Source organism: Cinclus cinclus, chromosome 3 (genome assembly GCF_963662255.1).
Source record: "Cinclus cinclus chromosome 3, bCinCin1.1, whole genome shotgun sequence".
Lineage (NCBI taxonomy): Eukaryota > Metazoa > Chordata > Aves > Passeriformes > Cinclidae > Cinclus > Cinclus cinclus.
This window is the reverse complement of record NC_085048.1, coordinates 81,360,883-81,384,651: the sequence shown is the minus strand read 5'-3', so window position 1 is coordinate 81,384,651 and position 23,769 is coordinate 81,360,883. Positions and strand designations below refer to the sequence as shown.

At 51.1% G+C, this 23,769-nt stretch overlaps 1 protein-coding gene across 2 annotated transcripts; it reads right to left on the bottom strand.

Moving 5' to 3' along the window:
• Positions 1–709: 709 nt before the first annotated feature.
• On the bottom strand, positions 710–20,650 carry VEGFA (vascular endothelial growth factor A). Of its 2 annotated transcripts, XM_062489214.1 has the most exons (8): positions 20,585–20,650; positions 14,726–14,777; positions 9,433–9,629; positions 7,630–7,706; positions 7,180–7,212; positions 4,337–4,408; positions 3,045–3,176; positions 710–731 (listed from the first exon to the last, which is right to left on the bottom strand). In XM_062489214.1, exons 1-8 carry the CDS (start codon positions 20,648–20,650, stop codon positions 710–712), a joined length of 651 nt encoding a protein of 216 aa, XP_062345198.1. The 2 variants fall into 2 exon arrangements, with proteins under 2 accessions (XP_062345198.1, XP_062345199.1); XM_062489215.1 differs by lacking the exon at positions 4,337–4,408.
• Between the last annotated feature and the right edge of the window lie 3,119 nt (positions 20,651–23,769).

Genomic DNA, 23,769 nt, shown 5'->3' with positions numbered 1-23,769 from the left:
GATGCCGCTCTTTGGAACTCCCTGCCCATCCTCTCCATCACCTCTCCTCCCTGTCCCAGGCAAGGAGAAGGTGGTTTGTGGTACAGCACACTCTACAGAGAAACAGCGGAGGCCGCACAAGTCAGTTAGAGTTAAGAAGTTTACACCCAGCGCTTCTACTCAAGTCCAGTCTTAGCTTGTTTCTTATGCCCCAAGTAGCCCGCTTGTGTCCACAGCAGTCGAGTATTATCCAGTGAAGACACCAATAACATTAGCAATGTTAAAAAAAATAATCAGTATATATATATATATATATATATATAATATATATATATGTGTGTGTGTGTGGTTAAGATATACATATATGTATATATAGATGTGGTTAAAATATATATACATATATATATATGTATATGCATGTATACACACATATATATGTATGCATGGGAAAACCCATCAAATACACCCCTATAAGTCTTCCTGGCTCCATTATTTAGCAGCATAAAAAGAAAAATAAAATAAAACAGTTCAAAACCCAAAGGTGAATTCTGTGCGGCGGGTGCCTTGGGGAATGTTCCTTCCGGAGTCCATCGTCCGTACTGAAAGTGCTGTGCTCTACCGATCCTTCATTTTTAGGGTTCATTTGGATTAGTGTTTTGTTTTGTTTTATTCTGTCCAGGCGAGAAATCAGGCTCCAGAAACAGGGCTGTTTCCCCTTCTTTTCCGCTGCTCACCGTCTTGGTTTTTCACATCTGTCAAAGAGGAGAAGGAAGGAAAAAAAGAGAATGGGGTTAATGTTTGTGATGGGGGTGCAACCAGGGCAGGGAAGGGAAGGAAGGGTGGTGGCTAATGTGTTTAAGAGCACATGGTGTTAAGACATGGCATGACGTCACTGGTGGGGTGAAGTGCTGTGCAGATGGGGCCAATCAGCTGACAATCTCGACCCCAAAACGAGTCAATGAATTCTATTCCCCCATGCTCACCTAGACAGAGCAGGGGGGGTACTCAAACAAGGGTAAATTTTGGAGCAGAATTAGTGGCTTCCTCACAGATAAGCTGAATGTCTTGTTTGCATCTTTGCACACCATACACACAAATACACACAAACACAGAAAAACAAGGCTAAGCAATGCATGCAGAGACACACCCTTGGCCCTCCACCTAGCCTCTCTTTCGGGTTGGAAGCAGTGCAGAAAACAAGCCTCATGCATGCAAGAAGGTGAAAAGTAAGTGCTTTTCATTCCACTAGCTACTGTGAGTGGGGGTTAGCACCAGAGAACAGCAGCGGCTGAAGAAGCAGCAGGAGAAATGAGAATTCACCCTCCCCTGTAGGTCCCAATTCTAATTCTGTAAGAGCGAGCAAGAGGAACTTCAGCTTAACCAGCTTTTTATCAGGGAACTGATAGGTTAACCATTCTATGACTCCTTCCCACTTTCCTGGCCAACACATTGCCTCTGTAAACCTCCCTTAGTGGCAATTATGCCATCACAGAGAGGGACTAGTAAGTGAAACTAGCAAACCCCTTCTGCCGTCATGATTTTTTCGGGGTATTTTTTGGGTTTTCATTGTATTTGTTACTATTTCTCACCCTTCAAACTCTGTGAGGTAATTATCAGTTACTCTGGACTTTGGGAAAAGGAGCAGAAGGGAAAAAGGCCAACATTAAGTCTGGTCTCAGACTTCAGAGTTTTGCTTGCTAGAAGTTTAAATCTGCAAGTTGCTCTATTCTGGCCCCTCCATCAATTACTTTCCCATTGAAATTACAACACCCCAGAAAAATTCTCTGTATACAGAACAGTTTCCACCATGCTGGCAGTGCCAATGCCTCTCTGGCTTGGACACAAAGCATTTTCACACCCAAAGGAAGCACTTGCAACTTGTATCAGCCTTAGCCACCTAGCCAATGGATGTCTCCTCTTTTCAAGATATAGCCACAGAGGACTCTGGATCTCTTTCCCTTGTATTCTCCCCTTGAGCCCCTGCAACTGCAATACTACAGGAACAATCTCCTAGATCTCTGTGAAAGGGATCCAAGTTCAGAGTCACAGCCAGGTGTTCATTAATAACCCCACCTCTATGTGTGCCTCTACACAGGCAGGATGATCCCACACCAGAGGTGCACACATGGCTTGTGCAAGTCAAGACACCCCACTGAGATCACCAAAGTGCTCAGGTGAGAACCAGGAATCGGTTTCTTTATGTGTCTGTGCCACAGATGGTGTGCGACAGCACTTGCATGACACAGGCAAAGCATGGATCTCTGAACTAACACTAACCCCACAGTGACTCTGTCTCAACACCTGAAATACTCAACTCCGCCTTCACCCAGGGTCAGACTTTAATCTGCTGTATTCCATTCACAGTCCTGAGTGCAGCCTCTCAAACCACAACTCAAACCACAACAGGACATGGATAGGGGACTGTGAGCACAGTACAAGAAGACAGGGTGCTCTCCCTGGCTTTTAGAAGAACAAAGAGGCAAAGGAGAATGTAGGCTCAGCTTCGAGGGAGGCTCCTAGTGGCTTTCTTTATTTTGCACATAGCAGAGTATCTAGAAGCCACAGAAAAAGGGGTTGGAAGACAGGGGTGATCAAATCCTAGTCAGTTAAGGATTTGTCTTTGTCCAACAGTATACTCAGAGTTGCGTGCAAGTAAGAGTAAGGTACACAGGGATACAGACCCTCCCCCTGCCTACCTCAGCAACATGAACTCCATTATCCTATTCTCTGGTAAAGAATACCTGAGATACAAAGGGCCTGTCTCTGGGAGCCATCCCCATCCAAGTCCTGAGAGCACACCTGAAACACACAGCTGCCCTCTGACACAAGGAAACTCTGTCCTCACCCCAGTTAGTCCCTCTGCTCTCTAGCCCACGTAGGACAGAGAAAAGAAGTAATCAAATAGCACTGGTGCCAGAAGTTAGCAGGAAGCAAGCTCCCCCCCCTTTCTCTTTCTCTTTCTCTATCTCTATCTCTTTCTCTTTCTCTTTCTCTCTCTCTTTCTCTTTCTCTTTCTCTCTCTTTCTCTCTTTCTCTTTATGTGTTTCATCCTTCAGGACACAAACCTGCAAGTGCGCTCGTTTAACTCAAGCTGCCTCGACTTGCAACGTGAGTCTGTGAATTTGCAGGAACATTTACAGGTCTGGGGATCTTGTACAAACAAGTGCTTTCTCCTCTCTGAGCAAGGCTCACAGTGACTGCAAAAAGGCAAAAGGAAAGATGTCTAAGCTACAGCGCTTCAGCAGAAAGAAAATACACATGCAACACCCTGAACATCAAAGCAATCCCCTTGCCCCCTCCCACAGCCCCCATGCTGCCCACTGGAGTGCCATGGGCTGACAGATCTTCCAGCAGCACCTCGACAGCCCCAGGACAGCAACCCCTTGCATTAGCGTAGAGAAAGAAAACAGGCCTTCTGCACAGTATTCACAAATGCTGCATTGGATCGATCCATCGGCTCAGGCCAGAGGGAGGAAGAAGGGGAAAGCAAGGATGGGAAGGTGAGAGGCCCCAGCCAGCTATTGACACATCAGTGAAAGGAGTTCTCTGAAGTGGACTATTCGAGTAGAAAGAGGCCAGCGGCTAAACGAGTTAAATGCACAGGGTCTCTCCTCCCCTAGAAAGCAGCTGGGCTCCAGAATCACATGCTGACTCCTGCAGCCAGTACTGCCCTCCTTTCTATAAGCCCCATCCCAACCTTTCCACCTAGGAGTCTCCTATGGAAGGGCCGTGAATTTACAATGCAGAATTTTGTGAACCACCATGAGAGAAGCAGAGCGAAAGATACAGGGAGAGACAAGCCACCAAATCCAGCAGAAAGAGAGAAAAAAAACAAAAAAACCCCCAACAGACAAAGACCCCACCCCCAGCTCCCCAACACCCCCTCTCTGGCTTCCCACTGTCCCACCTCTCCTCTCCACCTGTGACTCCACCAGACACGCACGCACATGTGCACACGCGCGCGCACACACACACACACACACACACATGCATGGCAGATACCAGCCTGCCTGTCACCAGTCATCATAGCAGTGAGGGCACGAGACAAGTGGTGGAAAGCAGATGACAGAGTTGCAACCGGAAGGCATGAAGAGGTGCAGGGTACTTGTCCACCCACCACACTCTTGTGCCTTGGGACAATGGCCGCCAGTGATGATTAGAGAGTCAAGCAAGCTAAAGCCACCTTCCCTGAGATAGCCTTAGTGCCAGAGCAGTGCCACCACCAGTGCTGCCCCTGCAGGATCTGCAGCCCACCAGTGACTAGGAGGGGAGGGTGAGATTTGAGCGAGCAGCAAGCAGGCAGATTGGTTTGGGAGAGGGAGGGAAAAGAGTCTACAAGCAGAGGACACAAACGTACAAGCTGAGTGGTTTGTACCGGCCTTTCTTGCGCTTTCTCTTTTGACCCTTCCCCCTTCCTCGCTTTGATTTTCTGGAAGAAAAACAAAAAAAAAAAAAAGAGAAAGAGAGAGAGGGGGAAAGAGAGGGAGAGATAGAGAGAAAACGGAAGAAAATGCAAGGAAGAAGAGAAAAAAAATACAGCCATGTGCCTTGCTGGGAGGGGAGAAGCACATGAGGCAGGACTGGAGGGTAAATCCCGGGGCCGAAGCACAGATCTCCACCTCGCACACACATTCACCGGCTCCGGCGCTCCTGTCAGCTCCACCACCAGCCTGCCCACAGCCAAGCCAACACCAGGGAGCTCAGCAGAAACCACCTCCTGCAAGGCTGCTGCGAGCAGAGGCGGGTCTGCTGGAGCCTCAGAGGGACACTTGCCCCCTCCAGAGGGGGGCAGTGGGAAAGGGGCAGGGGGTGAGAGGGAGAAAGAACAGAAAGCTTTGTGAAAGCATCACGCCACCGCAGTGAGTGCAGACAACCATTCCAGGCGACAAGCACAGGCGCACAACAACTGACGAACGGCAACCTGAGTGAAAGGGCTCTCTTTAGGGAAGAGGAAACCACTCTGACCTGATGCACTGCCCAGCACTGGGCCTAGGAGGGGGCAGCTGAGCTCCAATAGCTCTGCTGCAGGTCGGGTGGAAATCCTGCCTTGGGATGGGAGTGCTCCACAGACAAGGGAAGAGATCTGATCTACACAGCACTGCTGTGTGGGAGAGGGCTATCCAACCTGAAGGCTTTACTCATCCACCTCACTTCCCACCTGTGGTTCAGAGGACTCCAGGAGGCCTTACTTGGATGTCCTTAACATCTCCTTTGGCAGCCTCCATTCTGAGTACTGAAGAGTAAAGAGGAGGTAAAGGATGGCCTGACCTAGTTATTTTACCCAGGAGATAATGAGTATGCAGTTCTGCTTTCAGTTCTTCCCTCCTTTCCCTCCTGTCACCTTCCACGTGAATCTGCCAGACAAGCAGATGGAGCCAAGACACTGACTCCATTCTGAAAAACTCACAGGTGCCTCTGATTCTTGGGCAGGAGCTGAGCAGGCAGGGGCTAGGACACGCAGTCCTGGACACTAACCATGGATCCCTATGGGCCATTAAGAGCACAGGGAGCGAGGGAGGCTGGAGCCTGTACTGCTCCTTGAGCCACATTAGCACAGGAGCAAGGGAGAGACATGCAAGGAGAAGGCCCTAGGCAAAGCACCAGGGCTTGTCAGGCAAATGAGTCCCAGCTCTGAGGCAGTTCAGCAAAGGCTCCCTCGTTCCCTGGTGCAGCCCACCTCAGGAGAGAGCTGTCAAAGGGAAATGGAAGGACAGAAGAGAAAGCACCATAGGTGTCTCCTAGGCCCTGTTCAAGTCGTCTCAGTGGAACGAGTGTCAGAGCATCAGCTCAATCCTGGTTCTGCCCTACATGTCAGGCAGGAGTCACAGGGAGACGGTGAGGGGAAGAAAATCAACCTGAAGGGAGGAGAGGGGTACCAATATAACAAGACTTTCAATCCAGCACAAATCAAAGCACACCAGTCTCTCCCATCCCTTCCCTTCCTTCCCTGGGGAGTGCAGAACCAGCAAAGAGCAGGCAAGGTGCTGTTAGAAGAGGAAAGTGAATGCAACACAGTCCGAGCTGGCTGCTACACCCACACCCCATCCTCACCAGAGCTCACACAGACCAAACTCTCGCACACCTTCAAACTGCAGAGCCACACAGACCGACCGTCCCCGACACGGCCCTGTGCAGAGAGGACTGTAGGCTGCACGCAGTCTGATGCAGCCAGGAGCAGATTTCCAGGGGGAGGAGAGGCTGGAAGGCAGCTAGAAACATACAATCACCAGGAGAGGGGTGAAAGAAGCTCCCTCTCTCCTGTTTGCTCCCTCTGTCTCAGATTCAGCCTCATCTCCAAATATTCACTCCTTCCTCTCCAACTCCACACCTCTGAATGGGGGAGTTGCTTTCCCAGTCACGTGCAGTCCAGCTGATCCTCTCGCTCAGAGAGATCACTCTTTCTTTTCAACTCTCTTTTCTTTCTTTTATTTTCTTTTCTTGTTTCATGTTTTATGCTCATCCCTGAAACTGCTGCAGGATTAGATCTTATTTTTCTACTTTCCACAACCTTTTTACTTTGGGGAGGAAGTGAAGGGAAGGCTGGGACTTAACCTCCTTCAGGCCACCAAAGCAAATCTATCAGATTCAAAAAACCCCTGATGAAAGCCTTCACCAAGACCCAGCTAGGACATCCACCTCCCTTTACATCCTCCCAGGTCCCCACCCAACCAAAACCAGCATCACATCCTGCATGGCATCAGTCCTGTCTCCACCAGGCCTCTACTTCCACCTCTCCCTGTAGCCAGCAGAGTTCCTACCAAAGCTGCTGTGAAAGAAGCCAGCAAGTACTCACTCAAGCAGCAAGAAAAAAATTAATAACAAAGAAAGGCAGCAATTTGCAGTAACCAGAAACACCCCAGGAAGAGGGAAGGGGAGAATGGGGGCTGCACCTTGAATCCATTCCAGCAGGACAGACATGACGGGACTTCCCTGATTTGGGAAAAAGCATTACAGATGACTGCCATGGCCATGGGTCATGCAAGGTCCATGTCTGGGGTATGAAGGAAGGACCATCAGATCTGGGTTTCTGTGACCACCTGGAATGGATTCAGAGCATCGCCCCATGCAGTACCATATGCCATTTTCAAAAACACCTTCTTAAAGTGAGAATATGCAACCAAAGAAAAGGGCAAGGGGCAGTGGGGAGAGGGAGTGCCAACCAACCACCAAAAGAGAAAGGAGGAAAGGCTTGTCACTTACTTTTCTTGTTTGTTTTTGACATCTTTCTTTGGTCTGTGGGAAAAGACAGAACAAAGGCCTCATTAGAAGAGAGTTTATTACATATACTTCTGGTATTATCCCCAGTTCCCACCAAGTCCAGGGAAGGACACGTACAGGCAGCATTGCAGGATGCCCATAGCACAGGTTAAGTGGTCCATTTCAAAGTGTTTTTGCTCTCCTGTTGACCCTTGCTTTTTGGATAGTGCCAAAAGATCCCAAGATGCAGGCTAGCACTGTCCACCTGTGATAGCTAGAGAGGGAAGAGCCCTGACAGCGGAGGGCTTATTTTCCCAGGCTCAGTCACCCCACTGCAAACCAATCAAGAAGGCTGCAGAAGTGTCTGAACAAGAGGCCCAACCCAATGGCAGAAAAAAAGAAAGGCTCAGAGTAAGTTTATTGCAAGAGGAACCAGTGCTGCTCCATTCTCACCTGCAGTCACATTTACTGTGCTGTAAGAAGCTCATGTGTGATATGTGCTGACTCTGATGGGGTTTAATTCTCATGATCTGGAATGAAAGAAACAGAGGGTCACTGCCTGTTCACTCTTCATATTCACAGCTCCAAATCAAGCTGCTGTGCAGCAAAGCACTCACACCCCAGGTGCTCCTGGGAAGAACAGGGCAGAGTTCAAGCTAGCTCTGAGGCCCCGTTCTCCCAGCCAGGGAAGGCCTTTGATCACAAGCGAGCAGCAACACCAAACTTGTGCCAAAGCTCTGTTTGCTCGTGCATGCCGGTGCCAAAAACCGGTGGACTGCCTTGGAGACAGACATGGGAGAGGGTGTACCACCACAGCAAGGTTCTCAGTGAGCCCTCCCTGGCTGATGCTGGACAGACAGTAGCTAAACATTCAGCCTGTTTGTGCAGAAGCCATGCTTCATTCTCACACAAAAGTCTCAATCAAAAATTCCAAATCCAACTCCTTTTCCTTAAGCCACCCTTCCTTCCCAGCTGACATCTCACTTTCTCAGTAACTTGACACACAAAATAAATCTGGAGATCTGTGTTTAAGACACCTGCAAAGCCAGACCATCACCCAGACCATAGCCCCAGGTATCCCCAGGGAAGTTATTTAGAAGCTATGGAATACTGGCACATTCTCTTAACCCAGAACATGGCTGGAAAACTAGCTCTAGAGATCTGCTTAAGTGCTTCTGACCCTTTACAGGCATGCAGGCATACTAGTCAAGAACTGCAATTCAGCAAGGAATGGTAGGAAGAAAACTATCCCTAGTTACACCAAGCTAGTATGCTCTGCCCCAGGCTGGGGCCTGCAAGTAGAAAAGCAATATGGGGAAACACGAAAGGGCACAGGCAGGCTTTCCAACACAGTTCAAACACAGCCCATGTTTCAAGTAAAAGGACCTGCTGGTTAATCATTTAGCACTGCACATCTCTCATTGATATTAAAAAGTGACAGCAACATTTACAGTGTCTATTCAAGAGACTAAGGGACAAAAGTAGGTGAGGGAGCTAGGGATTATGGGTAATGGGCACCGGCATGATTTTGGACAAGAGCTGGGGTCCAGTATGACAGACAAGGGCAGTAACTAAGCTCTCTGGACCAATTTGCATATTTCCCTATAGGCCCAGCTTTTGCTATCATGGCCACCTCTGTCTCTTCCAAGAAATAAATTCAGCAGCCTCCAAACAAAGGAGGAAGATGCCCAGAGGCCGAATGGCTTTTCCAGCTGACATAGAAGCAATTTGTTTCTTAGAGCCCCTTTAACCTCTGCTGTGCCAGGGTAGCTAAAGACCCAATTTCCCTGCTCTGTTGGTGCAGGCTGACCTCACATGCCCTTCAGGAGAGAGTCTTGACAGGTTCTCCCCTTTTTTGCCCCACTCAGTGCTTTCAGAACAACAGCTGTGTGAGGAGTTAAGGTGGAGCAAAAGCCCAAGGAGTATATTCTTTGGGAACTTGGAGATAACACCATCAGAAATGCTCCTTTGCATTCTCTAAGCACAAAGTTCTCCTTTGTAGAAACGCTGCTTCACATGCTCCTACCTCCTGTATTTGGGCAAGAGCCAAAAAAGACTCTCTTCTTAGCCTTAAATAGACATAGGCAACTCATCTTTTAACCCTGTGTGGTGTAACATGGAGCACCAGAGTCAGAAGAGAGGTTCCCTGGGGCAGGTTGCACTTCCTCTGAATTAGCTGGGAGCTGGGACTTGGGGTGGCTGTGATGGCTGACTTGCTTCCCTCCAAGCATGGCAGATTGCAAACTGGACCCTCACCTCCATGGTGACGTTGTACACATCCACAGGGACACATTCTAGGCCCTCATCGCCGCAGCAACCCGCACATCTCATCAGAGGCACACAGGATGGCTTGAATATGTACTCCACCTCATCAGGGTACTCCTGGAAAATGTCCACCAGGGTCTCAATAGTCCTGCAGAAGCTGCGCTCGTAGACTTCCAGGAATTTGATAACTAAAAGAAGAATGGAGGGAATAAGTTAATGCAAACTTAGCTCAAGAATGTCTAGTGCTTCACCCCTTAAAGTGAGCCAGACAGTTGCAACACAACTACCCTATGCTCTTCACTAACAGTCTTGCAGGCCTAAATCCTTTGTCTGTGCTCTACATACACACACATCAAATAGGAAGGGGAAAAAGACAATCTCCTCCTACAGGTGCTTCAGGGCAAAGGCAAGAGAGCCTCACTGTTTCCCTCCCTGGTACCATGATGCATGCCACAGCTTATTCTTCCCCAAACCTCTTCTCTGCTATTCCCCATATTCCTCGTATGCTGCCACTAAGAATATCAGCTCAGCCAAAAAAAAATATAAAGCTCCAGCAGATAATCTGCACTCTGGATTAAGGCCCTTCACTGGTTTGCCCTTTACTCCCTTTCAAAACAGCCACTGGATGCCCCAGTGGGTTTTAAAGCCAGAAGCATCCTTTATACAGACCTCAGCACACAGACACTTCTAAGAGCAAGCAGAGGCTCTGAACTATGGAGCTATGCATCTTCACCCTTCCTACCATCTACCTCTTTTGGCCATGCAGAACATCCACCTCAGCAGGTCACCAAGAAACCATGACAGCATCCACTACAAGTCACAGCCTCCATGTCTCCACACTGACCACTTTCCCAGACCAAGGAACCAAGCCACCCACTGAAAGATTCAAAGTAGGCTCACAGCACCCCCGGGATTAACCAGACTATATATTTGGCTACTGAACCACACTGAGACAGTGTGGGAGGGGGAACAGGGTGGATCTGCCATTATCCCATGCCCTCCCTACGAATGGGGCAAACACTAACTGCTTGCGATCTGCACTGATTTCACAAGTATTTCTCAATGTTTCCCAGTCTCTTGCCAAAGCTTCATTTTGCTGCTTGGTCAAGGGTTGGAGAGATTTAAAGAGATGAGAGATAGTATAGATAAATACACACACACAAACCCTGGTGCTAGTATAGTATGCAAACAGCAAGTGCCTGGATCCTTCCAGGCCTCCTAGCTCTAGCACCACAATGGCAACAAAGGATGTCACATGTAGCAGAGGATAAGAGTATACACAAGGAGATAGTACCTGCCCCATGCTGTTATGCACTATAATGATCCACCTGTACAGTATGCAGAGTCCTCCAGCACCAAGGTTGATAACTTAGAGTGATAAGAGCAAACTGCTTGCATCATGGAAAATAATGGTCTCCAGTAAGCGTTTCTAAAGTGCCCTGAACTTGTGACAAACTGGCATAAAGGTTACTTTGCCACAAAAATGCAAAAGCTTCAGGGCTTGGAGCTCACAGCCCGCAGTTAATTGTTGAAAGTTAATTCTAGGTCATGCAGGGCTGACAGTACCATAGTTCTGAAGTGCTGAGAGCGGGTACAAGAGGGGAGGAGCTTCCATCCAAGGAGTTTGAAGTGTCAGAGAGTGTGAGCAGCTATTAGAAGAGAAAGTGGCTTGTGAAAGGGAAATGTAACCTGGCAGGCATGGACTGCTTGTTGGTATTTCTTGTCTAGAAGACAACATGTTTCTGTTTCTTGTTCCTTCCCGTCCTCTTCCCTCCTCCCATAACTACCGTATATCTCCTGTCTGTTCTCCTATCTTGTCTGTGACTACCTCCTTCTCCTCCTTCTTCCTGTTCCCCTTTGGAGTGACCTTAGTCACCGCCTATGTTCCAACAAGTTGAACAATTTAACATGTGGGAAATCCTGCAGGCACAAAGAGAGTCGCTGAACTGCACTGTTGATTATTCACACTGTGCCAGACACAGGATCTGAGAACTCTAGCAGTAAAGGCATAGTTCAGGATAAAAATGCTCCCTTGCCTACGTCAAGGGGAGGGACGGAAAGTAAGAGGGAGGGAATGCAGCAGTTACCTGTGCAGATCAAATGCTGTTCACCACACAAGTCTGGGGCATACAGGAGGCAGAAACCAAAACAGAGTAGAAAAGTGAAGTGAAACTGCCATCTGCCATGCTTTCCTAAATGTTTGCACTACCCAGGCATTTGGATTACATCAGAGAATCCAGATTACAGACTGGCCCCAGAACAGCACATTCAACTCCTTTTGCAGGGACTTTACTTTCACAGCTGCACCCTGACAACTGTACTTGAGATCTGGGAGATTTGACAGAACTAAATCCTTCACATTAAGAATTTGGGAGTTTCTACCTTTACTTAAACACGTGATAGTTTTTCAAAGTCTGAATCAGCCTCTGAAAAAGAAACAGAGAATCTTTCCCTAGCTACCAGTCAGAAAATCCTGCCACAAAAGGCAGGTTGCCTTACTTTGCTGGACACAGAGCATTCACATGGAGGCTGCGCAATGCTCTGTAGTTCATTTGCACAGTCACCACCCAAACCAAACTGGAGCACATGACTGAGGTACAGTCAACCTCACAGCAAAGCCCTGCCCCTTCTACCATACCTACATTTACTCCTATTTACTGGGAGTTATATTCCACACTTTGCTGGGCTGATTCTTCTTGTGCTTACTTTCCATTGGCTGTGTCACAAATGGAAGAAGGTCTCTTTCATGGGGAAGCACAGGAAGGTCACCGAAGGACTAATACCATTAGGTCTGTTCCCTTCCTGCAATCTGGGCTTCAGCCCACATTAGAAGTTAATCCCACTATTAAGTCACACTCCTACCCTGCAAAACACCTCCAGATTTGAGTCAGAGGTTCTTCACTGTGAATGAAAGGGGAAGTAAGGTTAAAATGCAGACAGGACCCACATTAACTTTTCAAGGCGTAAGTTCAAATTTGGAGCAGTTGAGTGAGAACATGCTGGACTAGAAAAGGAGAAAGTCTATGAGCATTTTGTCTCCCTCCCCATCAACAGCTTAGCAGCAATACAGACACACTGTTATTTTGAAAATAAAAGTGCAGCCACAAGTGCTGGTGGTTTCCTTTATTTATACCAGAAAATCTTTTCCCGTGAAACAAAGAGTGTTTGTCTGACTCCTCTACAACTTCCTGTGCCACAAAACATGTGGAAGGCTCTCTTGAACACAAAAGGGTAGGGGCTGAAGCTAAAATAACAGTTTCCAACCAGAGAAAGTCCATCCCAAATAAAAACCCATCACAGACTGACATCTCAAAGAAAGCATAAAACGGCCAAAGACACAAACCCACCTTTCAACCCAAGCCCCAAAGAGCTTCAGTAGAAGGAACTACAGGACGATCCTTGGGTAACAGAGGCCCATCACCATCTCCTCTTCACAGAGGAGAAACTGAGGTATAAAGAAAGGACCTCTAAGGTCAAGCCATGGGACAGAAATAGAGCTGGGAAGGTTATGCCAGGAGTCCTGACTTCTAGTTCACAGATGCAACTATTTCACAGAACCTGAAACATTACCAGGACAATAACAACGATATCTCACCACTTACACTGCCCGACCAGCTTCTCCTGCAATCCCATCAGCTTTCTTGTGACAGAAGTTAATTCTGTTTGATTCTTTCCCTCCCCAGGAGGGATTAGTTGGACACAACAAATGGCACAGATGAGGACACTAGCTCATTTCTACCAACAGCAGAGAACTGGTTACCAAAATAAGCCTCACAGCAGGCTCCATCTTGATCCCTCTGGAGTCACTGAACCTTCTTCTGTTGACTTCAGCAGGAGCAAGGGTCAAGCGCAACAGGCGGCAGCCCATCAGCAAATCAGAAATTTTGCCCGTGCAAAATGGACACCTATCCCAAGCACAGCCTGCCACAAACCTCTGGCAACACACGTGGAGCCTGTCACACCAATAAAGTTACAGAAATTGAAACCGACTGCTACGGAAAAAAAAAAAAAAAAGAAAAATCCAATCTGGGCCCACACTGCTGGAGCCCTCTGCTGACCTCCAGCTGGAATAACGCTGAAGGTCACAGCCCGTGGGGACCCTGCAAGACGTCTGCCAGACCCTGCCATGCAACAAGTGAATCTGCTCGGCTATGCAGGTAAGGGGAAAACACGGTCAGGATGGTCTTAAAGCAGGTGATGATCACCTCAGCCTGAAGGCTCCAAAGTCCACAGCCCTTTTATCCCACTGCCGAACTGAGGACTGTGGACAGAAGCCAACCTCCTGACACACACATAGGGTTTCACTAGACAGGGAGCTCGCAGGAGGCATCTCTGGCTAACCCAGGGGCTGACTGCCCTTTTGGTCTACATTTACTTACATGAACCAACGAGGCAGGGGACACTGTCACAACTTGGCCTTCGGGCAGCCAGAAAGACACAAGATCACAGCAGCGGCAGAGGCACCACCTTGTTTCCTCGCCAGGCAATGGTCCTGCGCATACTGGGCCACCACAAACCAATTACTAGAACCTGTCAGTTCATAGTGCTGCTCCCTGAATCTGCAAAGTCTGCCAGCCCAAACCAGAATAAAAAGGTGTATTTTTCAAGCCTGGCTCTTCACAGTGCTTAGCAATCTCCTGTCTGTGGCAGTACCTGGGACTGCTGGGAGGCATGAGCCCAGAAAACCATCCTGGACTGCCCCTTTCTCCTTCTCTTCCTCAGAGACGTGCCGTCTGGGGGCTGTTCCGGCCTTTGTTCAGGGATCAGCCCTGGCCATGCAGCTGGGCATTCCCCAGCACCACTGGGAAAGCGGCGGCCAGCAAAATTTGACAAATCCCTTCCTATAGCACTGTGGCGAATCCCCAGCAAACTGCTCGCCGCTACTCAGCTCTTTGTGTGCGCCCGTGTGCGTGTAGAGATATATATATATATATATATAAATGAGCGTGCGTATGTGCCCCAGCGCACGCACGCACGCAGTTTCCCTCTGAGTTGTGGTAAGCCAGGGGCGGGCTGAGCCAGCCCTGCTGCCCGCCCTGGCACCGCGGCCGCCCCGGAGCCCGGCCCCACGGCCACCCCCGGCCCCACGGCCCGGCCCGGGCCCGCGGCGTGGGGCGGCGGCGCTGCGGCCTCCACCGAGGGGCTGATGGCGGCGGCGCCTCCCGCCGGCACCCCCGGTCCCGCTCCCCGGGAGGTGGCGGTGTTGCCCGCCGGCGGCTCCGGGGGGTCCTTCCCCCCCAGCCCCCGGCCGTCCCCGCCCGCCGGGAAGCAGCCCAGCGCTTACCTTCGTTGGGTTTCCGCTCCCCATCCCCCAGGGCAGGCGCAGCCTTCGACAACTGCAAAGACAACAGAAAATCGGTCACGACGCGGAACCGTGACGCGGTCCCAGGGCGCGGGGGGTCCCGGGCAGGGGCCCCGGGGATCCCGGTCCCGTCGCCCCGCCGGACAGGGGGGCGGAGGGAGCCCCGCGGGAGGGGGCGTCCCCGAGGTGGAGCCGCTCCCCGGCGGGCACACAGGGACCTTTTGTTCCCCCGTCCGCCGGGAGAGCCGCGAGGGGCACGGGCGGGCCGGCCCAGGGCTGGGGGACGGGGCTGGCAGGGCGCTGTGCCGGTCCCGAGAGAGGCCCCGAAGGGAGAAACGCGTCCCCGGGGAGCTGCTGTCAGTGACCGCGGGCAAACACCGGGAGCAAATGCGAGCCCGGCGGAGAAAAGTAACGGGGTGACCTGCTGCTGCTGCCACGACCGGTAGACCCGGGCACCGCTTCGTCCCCGTAAAAGTGAATCTGGCCCGGGAGGGCAGAACGGGAAGAAGAGCTGCCAGGCACGGAAGGTCACCGCTCCCCTCTCAATGTCACAGATGTCCCGTCACCCAGAAGCGGTGGCCACGGAGGTGTCGGCATCCGCCCGGGTGTCAGGGCGATTAACAGTGACAGCACCACTTTGCCGACGGACGCCGCCAAACCGCCCGGGTTTTCTTCCTCTCTGATGGAAGGGAGGCACGCCCTCACCTACTGGTCCCAGTTCCCAGCCCCTGCGTGGATCCCATTCCTGCACTCCACAGCTTCCCCTGGGCCAAAAACGAAAAGGCTGCAAGCTCTGCAGTCACTCCTGCTGCCTTTTGGGACTAGGGACATTTCCAAAGCACTGATGCAGGCAGGAGTGGTGACAGGTAACCCACCCCCAAAGTGGTATGAAGAAATATTACACCACTTTACTAAGGAAGTCTTTTTAATTCCAGGTGAAACAAGAACGCGACTCTTCCTGCTCTTCGTGAGGGCTTTAGCTCTGACGTAACTTTCCAGCCAAGTCAGGCTTCCCCCTGCTGTTCTGTTCTGAACCAAAATGGAAGAAGCCCAGCTTTCTTCACTTCTCTGAAGTATGTTGCCACCTGTATGATGCCATCCACCCCAGAACCTGCAGCCTTTCAGCAGAGCCCCATAAGAAGCATGGGGATCCATACAAAATACTGCTTTGTCAGCAATATGCAGCGTTCAGGCTTAGAAAAAGGTCCCCTGATCTTGTAGCTGAGCACAGAACTGAATTTAGGCCAAGTTTATCCCAAGCTCACAATAGGAATCTACCGCCTATGGTCTTCTAAGCAGTCCTGTGCACAGGGCAGCACCACCATCCAAGCAGCTGAAAGTGTCAGCTTTTAAAAGGAGGGGGCAAGAGGGCCAGCTAGAAGCCCCTCTCCCAGACATTCCTTTGTGTCTGTGCATAGTTCCCTTTGTCTAAGGTCACCCTGACCAAACTTATTTCTTATTTCAACCAAAGTCTTTCTATACCTGGGCATAACTTCCCAGCCCAGTCCTGAGCTGCCCTGTGTGTCAGTCTATTTCTTCTCTGGGGAGGAGGGGGCTGTGTGCCCAGTCTCAGTGCTGTGGCAACACTTTAAAAAACAGGTTCCTAGAAACAGTTTCATTCCTGAAGTGTGAAGGTCACTGCAACAGCACAAACAAAATGGAGGCAGTGGAGGCTGCAGTGGCCTTCCAAAGCCTCTCAGCCGGACAATCTATGGGCAAAAAGAAAACCGCAACAAGGGTAGAAAAGCCTCAATCTGCTATGGCACAGGAAGAGGATCATGAGCCAAGTCAGCTTATTCAAGTCACAACGCCCCCAAGACTTTTCACAGAGGGATTTCTGGTTCACACACAAAATGACCATAACAGACTGAGCAAAATTAGCTTGGAGATACCCTGAGGGTCATTTTTACCCATCCTCTAAAGCAGAACTACCCAGCCAGCTGCCAAGCCTGCTGTGTCCTCACATGCAAGCACACAGGCTGCACAAGTGATCAGAGACAGAAGCAAGCCACAGGCTCTTGCTACCCACCTGTGCCTAGCCAGCACCTTGCCCTGCCCCTGATGTAGTGGAGCAGGAGCCAGAACACTCTCACAGTGCTCACCTGGACCTAAGATGTGATCTGACCCCAAAGATGGGAAAGGAGATTGGTGCAAAGTGGGCAAAGAGCTTCTGAGCTTTCCCAGGGGAGCTCTCAGCAGAAACTAGAAAGGCTTCCCAGAACTATCAGTAACACGCTCTCTGCTCACTATTCCAAGAAACTTTTCTGCCCTTTCAGCAGTGCCTTTCACCTGTGCCTAGTGCCATCAAAGCAAGTCCACTAGAACAGCAGGTGAGGCAGGACCTTGTGCCTCACTTCAAAACAGTCTGCTGCATATCAGACATAGGGAACCAAAAACATTCCTCAGGACAAGCAGGCCAACTGTGCCCTTCGGTAGGAGCCTGAAGGTCATGCTCTCCTCTGCTGGCTTTTGGCATTACCCAACAGCTCTGTAACACAATTTCCTTCCAATAGATTTTCAGCACTCCACAGTAGTGTGGAATAAACCCCTAGCCCAGCCCTGAGAGTAGGATAAATGAGCCCAGGAATGGGCAGAGGAACAGAGGAAGCTCCTGTCTGTGCTTTTTGTGGGTTGTAGCAAATGCACATCCCTCACTCTGCGGGGTAAAACCTTCTCTAACAAATAAACCCACTTCACACCATCCATGTGTCTGTACCTCCCCTGTCTCCCTTCTTCCCTAGTCCCTGTCCAAAGCAAGCTTTTCTCTGAAGGGAGAGAAAAGGTTAATCAAGTCATTCCTCTCTAACCATCACCCCCCTTACCACCACCATCAGCACTCTTTCTCTCCCTTCCCCTCCCCCTAATCTGTGCAGCCTCATTAAAAGAGCTTTGTAACTGTTTAGGACTGGAACAAACAATCCATCCACTTTGAGAGGGACTCTGGGACAGGAGTTAAGGCACTTTTCGTCTTAGGCACTAGAAATTCTCAGCGTTTTCTGCTTAGGAGAGGGGGGGAAATGGGACTCACTGCACTCCTTCTCCATTGTACATGCAGACAGAGGTCAGTAATCCTGCAAGCTGCCAGCACAGCCAAGGCACCTCTGACAGAACAGACAGGAGAATGGATTTGGGGTTGCTCAGGAATCAGTGAGCCCCTCAGACATCCCTCTCCCCTGCTCCAAAAGGACTGTTCCTCTTTCTAGCCCATCCTCAGAGCACAGGAACGGCTCTGGGGAAGGTGACCTGCTGCATCCCAGCTGCCTAAGGGCTGTGGAAGCAGGTTCTGGTGGCTCCCCATCGTGGCGTGGTGCAGAGACACAGCAAAGGCAAGCAGCCTGGTGGGTGTGCAATCATTAACAGTCTAGTCACAGGCTTGCTCTCCCTCCCTCAGTGTCTGATCACTGCCTCTTCCCTATGGCAATACAACTGGTATATCCAGGTCCCTCTGCTGCTCAGGGCAGGAGGGGAAGAGCTCCCAAACCATCATCAGGAGTGACCTCTCACCAGGCTGGCAGCAAGACCCGCAGATGAAGGAAGATGGGGAATAACCACTTATACCCCGTTCTCTAGGAAAGGGAAGACTGGAAGGGGACAACAATGCAACCTCTCTAATCCTGTGGTTCGTGAGGACTGTGCACACTGCTCAGCACAATCAGCTGGGAGGGTGGCAGTGCAAAAGCACCTTTCCTTCCCTCGCCTGCATGGAAAGGCTATAACCACCAGTGGAGGCAGACACCTGTGGCATCAGTGCTGCCCAGACCTCACCATGAAACAACTTCCACCATCCATGTCTTGCTGCAGGAGCAACCATAACAACTACCTCAGTAAGGAATCATTCCCCTGAAACTTTACCAGAGGAGCGTCATGATTCCTTCATCCCTCTCTTTCACTTCCAGGAAAGCTGCCTGACACATGCTGGACCCTGCTTCCCCAACTCAGACTCTGTCAGGGCTTTTATTTAATGCCCTCTAATGTGCCTGGCTACCTAGATAGATCAGCCTGACAGCCAGATAAATATTATCGCCAAAGCACAAACCCTAGTCCCGTGTGAAGAGTCATGCCTTCTGCCATGTTCAGAGTCATCATCGAGCTGCCTACGTGAGATCTGCTGGTATTTCTAACGTTCCCATCACCCTGGTGCCTGGACAACCAACGGACAAATAAGGACCGAACTGAAGGGCAGATCTGACCGTTGATCTGCCTGAGCACTTATATAGCCCACATCACCCAGGTACCTGAACCTCTATCCATCTCTCATGTCCGTCCCTCTAACATTTTCCCCCAAACTCCTGCAATTCTTCCCTACCATTTTGTCCTTCGTTATACTGTTTTCTCATCTGCACCACCCTCCAGCCTAGGAGAAAAGGCAGCATGAAGCTTTTATGCAACTCCTGAGGACAGACAGACCTCGACTCTACCTGATCTGCCGTTTCCTCTTCTGGGGAAGAGGAAGGGGAGGGGAAAAGGAGCAAGGGGAGGGTTAAAGGGTGTTATCACTGGACACGGATACAGAGTTGTCTATATATAGGTGGGGAATAGATGCTACTATACAAGTTTACTGAGGAGATGGGAGGCAAAGAAACCCCTATTCTGGGCGACGGTGGAAAAAACTCCTGGAGAGCAGAAGCAATTGTCCCACCAGTCAAATCAGGCAGGAAGGCAGCAGGGAGCTGCTCTGTACCACACTCAAGAGCACTTCTCAGTTCCCATCGAGCACAGCCGAGCACAGCCTAATATGCGGCTGTCACTGGATAAAGTAGAGATACAACAGGCTAGAAACAAAGCGTGCAGTGCTTGCATGACTTCAGTTACAGCTGAAATGGCTCCTAATTGGGGAGTTGCCTTCCAGCATCGGTGCTGAACAAACAATGTGAATAACTGATTAGTTTGCAAGCGACGTTTATTTTCACGATTGTGGGAGATGATCTGGCCCGCGCTCTCTCCAAGTGCCGAGCAGAAATGGCAGGAGAGAACTAGCCTGTCATAACCTTTAAAACGTAATCCATGCCTGCCTCGCGAACAGCCACTTTCACGTGGGCACTCTGTCTAAACCCCTTAATATCTCTTGGCAACACAGCCCTCTCGACTCTTTAGAAAACAGATTTATAGGACAGGTTTGCAAAGAAAGCTGCCCTTCTTTTTTCTCTAAAAAGAGGAAAGGAGGAAGAGTTGGTTTCTCATTCCTCAAGAATGACAATGAGGTAAAAGTGACTGAAGAGGAAAAGAAAAATCCTTGGTTTTGTAATCTCGGTGCAGGAGATCTGTATTTTGATTTTTTTTTTTTTTTTCCCAATCTGGAAGAAATTCTGGGCCCATTTTGTCCTCTTTGATCTCTTATTTGTTTTTCCAGCTAGGCATTTTGAACTCCACTCGGCGTCACGAACCCGAGCTGGGACCCAAGGCAAATACCGCCGAAACAGCCTTTTGCAATGTCAGGAGACCCGAGGCTGATGCAAGAAGGCAGCGCGCTGCCTCCCTGCCCCGCGCCCCGCCGACCGCAGCGCCCCGGCCCCGGCGGGACCCCACGGCCGGGGCGCGCTCATGTGCGCGGGCACTCCGCACGGCTCTGCCGCTGCCCCGCGGCCCCGCGGAGCTCCGGACAGCGCTGTCCCCCGGTGCAGCACCGCACGCACGCACGCACACGTGTCTGTGCTGCGGGCACCCATCCGCACCCGGCGCCAGCGGCGCGGTTGCACCGCACCGAGCAGGTGGGAAGCAAAGGGGGGGGGGGGAGGGGGCGCACGAGAAAACAAAAAAAAATGGGGGGGAAGTATTTTCGGCCGTCTGCCTTCCCTCCCCGTCCGGTACGCGGGGCACAAAAGCCCCCGTCCCGCCGCTTACCTCCGCGCTCTGCAGATAGAGCAGCGCCGCCAGCCCCCAGCGGATCCAAGTGAGCAGAAAGTTCATGGTTGCCGGCGCACGCCACGAAGCGGGGCCCGCCGTGCTCCGCCTCGCCGCTGCCGCCGCCCCGCCGCCGCCGCCGCCGCCGCCGCCCCGCCGCGCTCTCGCCCGCGCCTCCTCCGTGCCCGCCGCCGCCTCCTGGGGTGCCGCCGGTCGGGCGCTGCGAAGGGTTGCGGGGGAAGGGGGGCTCCTCTTCCGTGTCTCCGGTTTCACCCCTCCATATGCCCGGCTCTGCGCCGGCCCCCGCTGCTGCTTTCCGTGGGCGCTCCGCCGGGCCGAGCGCAGGCTCCGCGGCCGCCCTGCCGCCGCCCGGCCCCCGCCGCCGGGTAGTCCGAGCTCCACAGCGGCGCCCGTCCGCGGCGCTCTCCCCGCGTCGGGGCAGGCAGGCACCCGCGCCGCGCTCGCTCGGTTTCGCGCACTCACGGCAAAGTTTGCGCGGAAACTTTCAATGCATCTCTTTTCCTGCGCCCCCTCTTCGCGGCGGCTGCCTCCGGCGGCTCCCGGAGCCGGGGTCGCCTCCCCGGGGGGAAAGGGGATGATTTCGCCGCTGCTCGGCCCGACACCTCTCCGCAAATCGGGGTGGTGGTGGCAGAAAGGACGAACAGAGCGTTTTCCTCCTGTCCTCTCTGTTACTGTCTCTCCCTCTCTCTGTCCACCGCTTAAAAAAAAATCAGAATAGTAATATATGAAAAAAAAAAAAAAAAGGACAAAAATCCAAGCTGGATAGAGAGGGAGGGAACTGGGGCGTGGGAAGGCTCTGTAGGAAAGGGAGGGAAAAAAAAAATCCCAGCGGATCAAAGTATAGGTGGGGAAAAAAATAAATTAAACGAGAGGATAAAGCAAGGCGGCAAGCTAACAGCAGGTCCCGGTGCCCGGGGAGGGCTGCTCCCGCGGCGCGCTGTCCCCCGCCGGCGCGGCGTGCGCTCCTCGCCCCCGGCGCGGCGGCAGCCCCGCTCCGCGCACTCCAGCGGCGGCTCCGCGTAGCGCCCGCTCCCCGCGCAGCGCCCGCCCCACCGCCCGCCGCTCGTCAGCACTCTGCAACTGATCGCAGCGGCCACGGGGAGAGACGCTCCGGCAAGTCCCACCTCCTCGGCGATGGCCCGGCCTTCTCCCCGCCCTCCAAGCTGGCCGTAGCCCCGTGTTTCTGTACGCGGGCGCCCGTAGCCGCGCGGCTCGGACGTTTCGAACCCAGATCCCTGCCCTGCTTTCTCGCCGCGCTTTCTGCCATGGCGATGGATACACGTTTGGGTCAAAATTCACTTTGCCCGTGGGAATTGTTCCAAAGTCCAGCAGAGCCATTTGGGGAGAGGGGCGGCGGGGGACAAATTGTAATCACAGTCATCATCTGACCAGCCCCCAGGACTTGGCTTTTCAGATACAGTGATTTCTTAGCACCTATGTGTTAAAGGGCTGGAGGAGCGTTATCCTCAGGTGGGTTTTATCTCTTAACCCAGTGCTATTCTCCCGTGGCTCAGCGGTCTGCCTGTGCTGGCTGAGTGGTGCCCGGGTGTGCAGAAGGGTTTCTATACTGAAGGTTTTGCCGGACAAACCCCACCCTGCTTTCTGAGAAGGTATTGGAAGGGCAAAGAGGCAGCTTTGTCTCGCTGAGTTTGGCGCGGGCATTCCCCAGCTGAGCTACTTGGTTCCTGTCACACAGAACATTTAATACGGCATACATACTAACAATATGCCTGTGTCAACATACATCTTCTGCTTTCATCCTCCAAGGACTTGATGCGGCAGATGGAGTGGAAGATCCCAGGGCAGATCCCAGGGTTCGCCATGGGCTGGAGGAAGGAGTAAGGGGGAGAGACACTGAAGAAAGAAAAGCCTATATTGTCATTTAAAAGCAGGTATTCCAATGGTGTGCCACAGACTCATAGTGATACAGGCAAAGCATTGACTCTATAGAGGCACCTGCTGGCTGAGAGAAACACATGAAAAAACCCCACCCCCCCCAAAAAAAAATTTGCTTTTGGCAGATCTTAGACCTGTTCATCCCTTTGTTTAATTTTTTAAGATTCTGTGTCGCTCTTGGTGCAGTATGTGGGGATGTTGCCCTGGTCACACTAACCCTGAGAAAGGCTGGGTGGTGAGTGATAGATCTGCCTGAGCAAGGAGCAGCTCCCTTCTGGACCCTCCACTGCCCTAGCTGCAGGTCACACCCCACACCCCTTGTACCCACAGCCTTCCATCTGAGCAAGGGTAGAAACCCAGCCCAATTGAAAGCCTGAAGGAGAATATAAACCATTTCTCCTCAAGGAACACGTTCTTACAGTGGAGTGTTGGGTGTTGTTCAAACATTGCAAAATAATCCCTTTTCCTTCGCTTTTTCTGTATTTTTTTTTTTTTTACAAACTCTTGCAGAGGGGTTTTTGAAGAAACAAATACCCATCCACAATAACTGGAGTTCCCCTTATTCAGGATGCTATTGCTAAAAATGGCTTCCAAGAGACAGGGAGAATTCAACCTTGCTCAGGAAAAAGAGGGGATATTTTATTAACTGAAAGTAAAGCCAATTTAAAGTTCCTGGAGGCAGGGACCACTTCCAACTCTGCCCCAGTTCACTGTGAACAGCTCCGTCTTTATGCCAGGCCTCTGCACATCAGACCAGCAGCAAGCAGATTAACTCACTCAATCCTTTTATTTGGTGGAAGGTCTTAGATGCCTTTTCCCCTCATGCTAGATGAGTGTTCCATGAATGAAGGTAGCTCTACTGCAAGTAACTTCCAATTCTAACCCTCCTCTATATGGAAAAAAATCCCTCTAGCTGCTGCTTTGAGAAAAGTTCCCCACAGAAACCCCACAGAAAACATTAAATCCATGAGTGGCAAGGGGCAGCCTTATCCCCGTAAAGCTACAATGTACTGTAAATAATGTACAGAACCCAACTTCTAAAATTACCACTATGGGATTGCTCACCTCGTTTTATGTTTCATCTGGATCCTGTGATCTTCCCACCTGCCAACATCCTGTTACTAGGAGAGCAGTGTATGTGAAGTTTGTGGAAATGGTCATGTACTTGCTGAATTCTGGCACCAACAAGGACATTCATGTGCCTTCCATGTTAACTTTACACCGCAATAAATACTGACATTGCTAGAGAATCTGCAGTGTTCATGCTA

Excerpts from the sequence above, each read along its gene's own strand:
- VEGFA (XM_062489214.1), bottom strand. The coding sequence starts at position 20,650 with ATGAACTTTCTGCTCACTTGGATCCGCTGGGGGCTGGCGGCGCTGCTC. Across the intron at positions 14,778-20,584 it reads TCTATCTGCAGAGCGCGGAG|TTGTCGAAGGCTGCGCCTGC; the intron begins GTAAGCGGCGGG and ends TTGTCTTTGCAG. Across the intron at positions 9,630-14,725 it reads GGAGCGGAAACCCAACGAAG|TTATCAAATTCCTGGAAGTC; the intron begins GTAAGCGCTGGG and ends TTCTTCTTTTAG.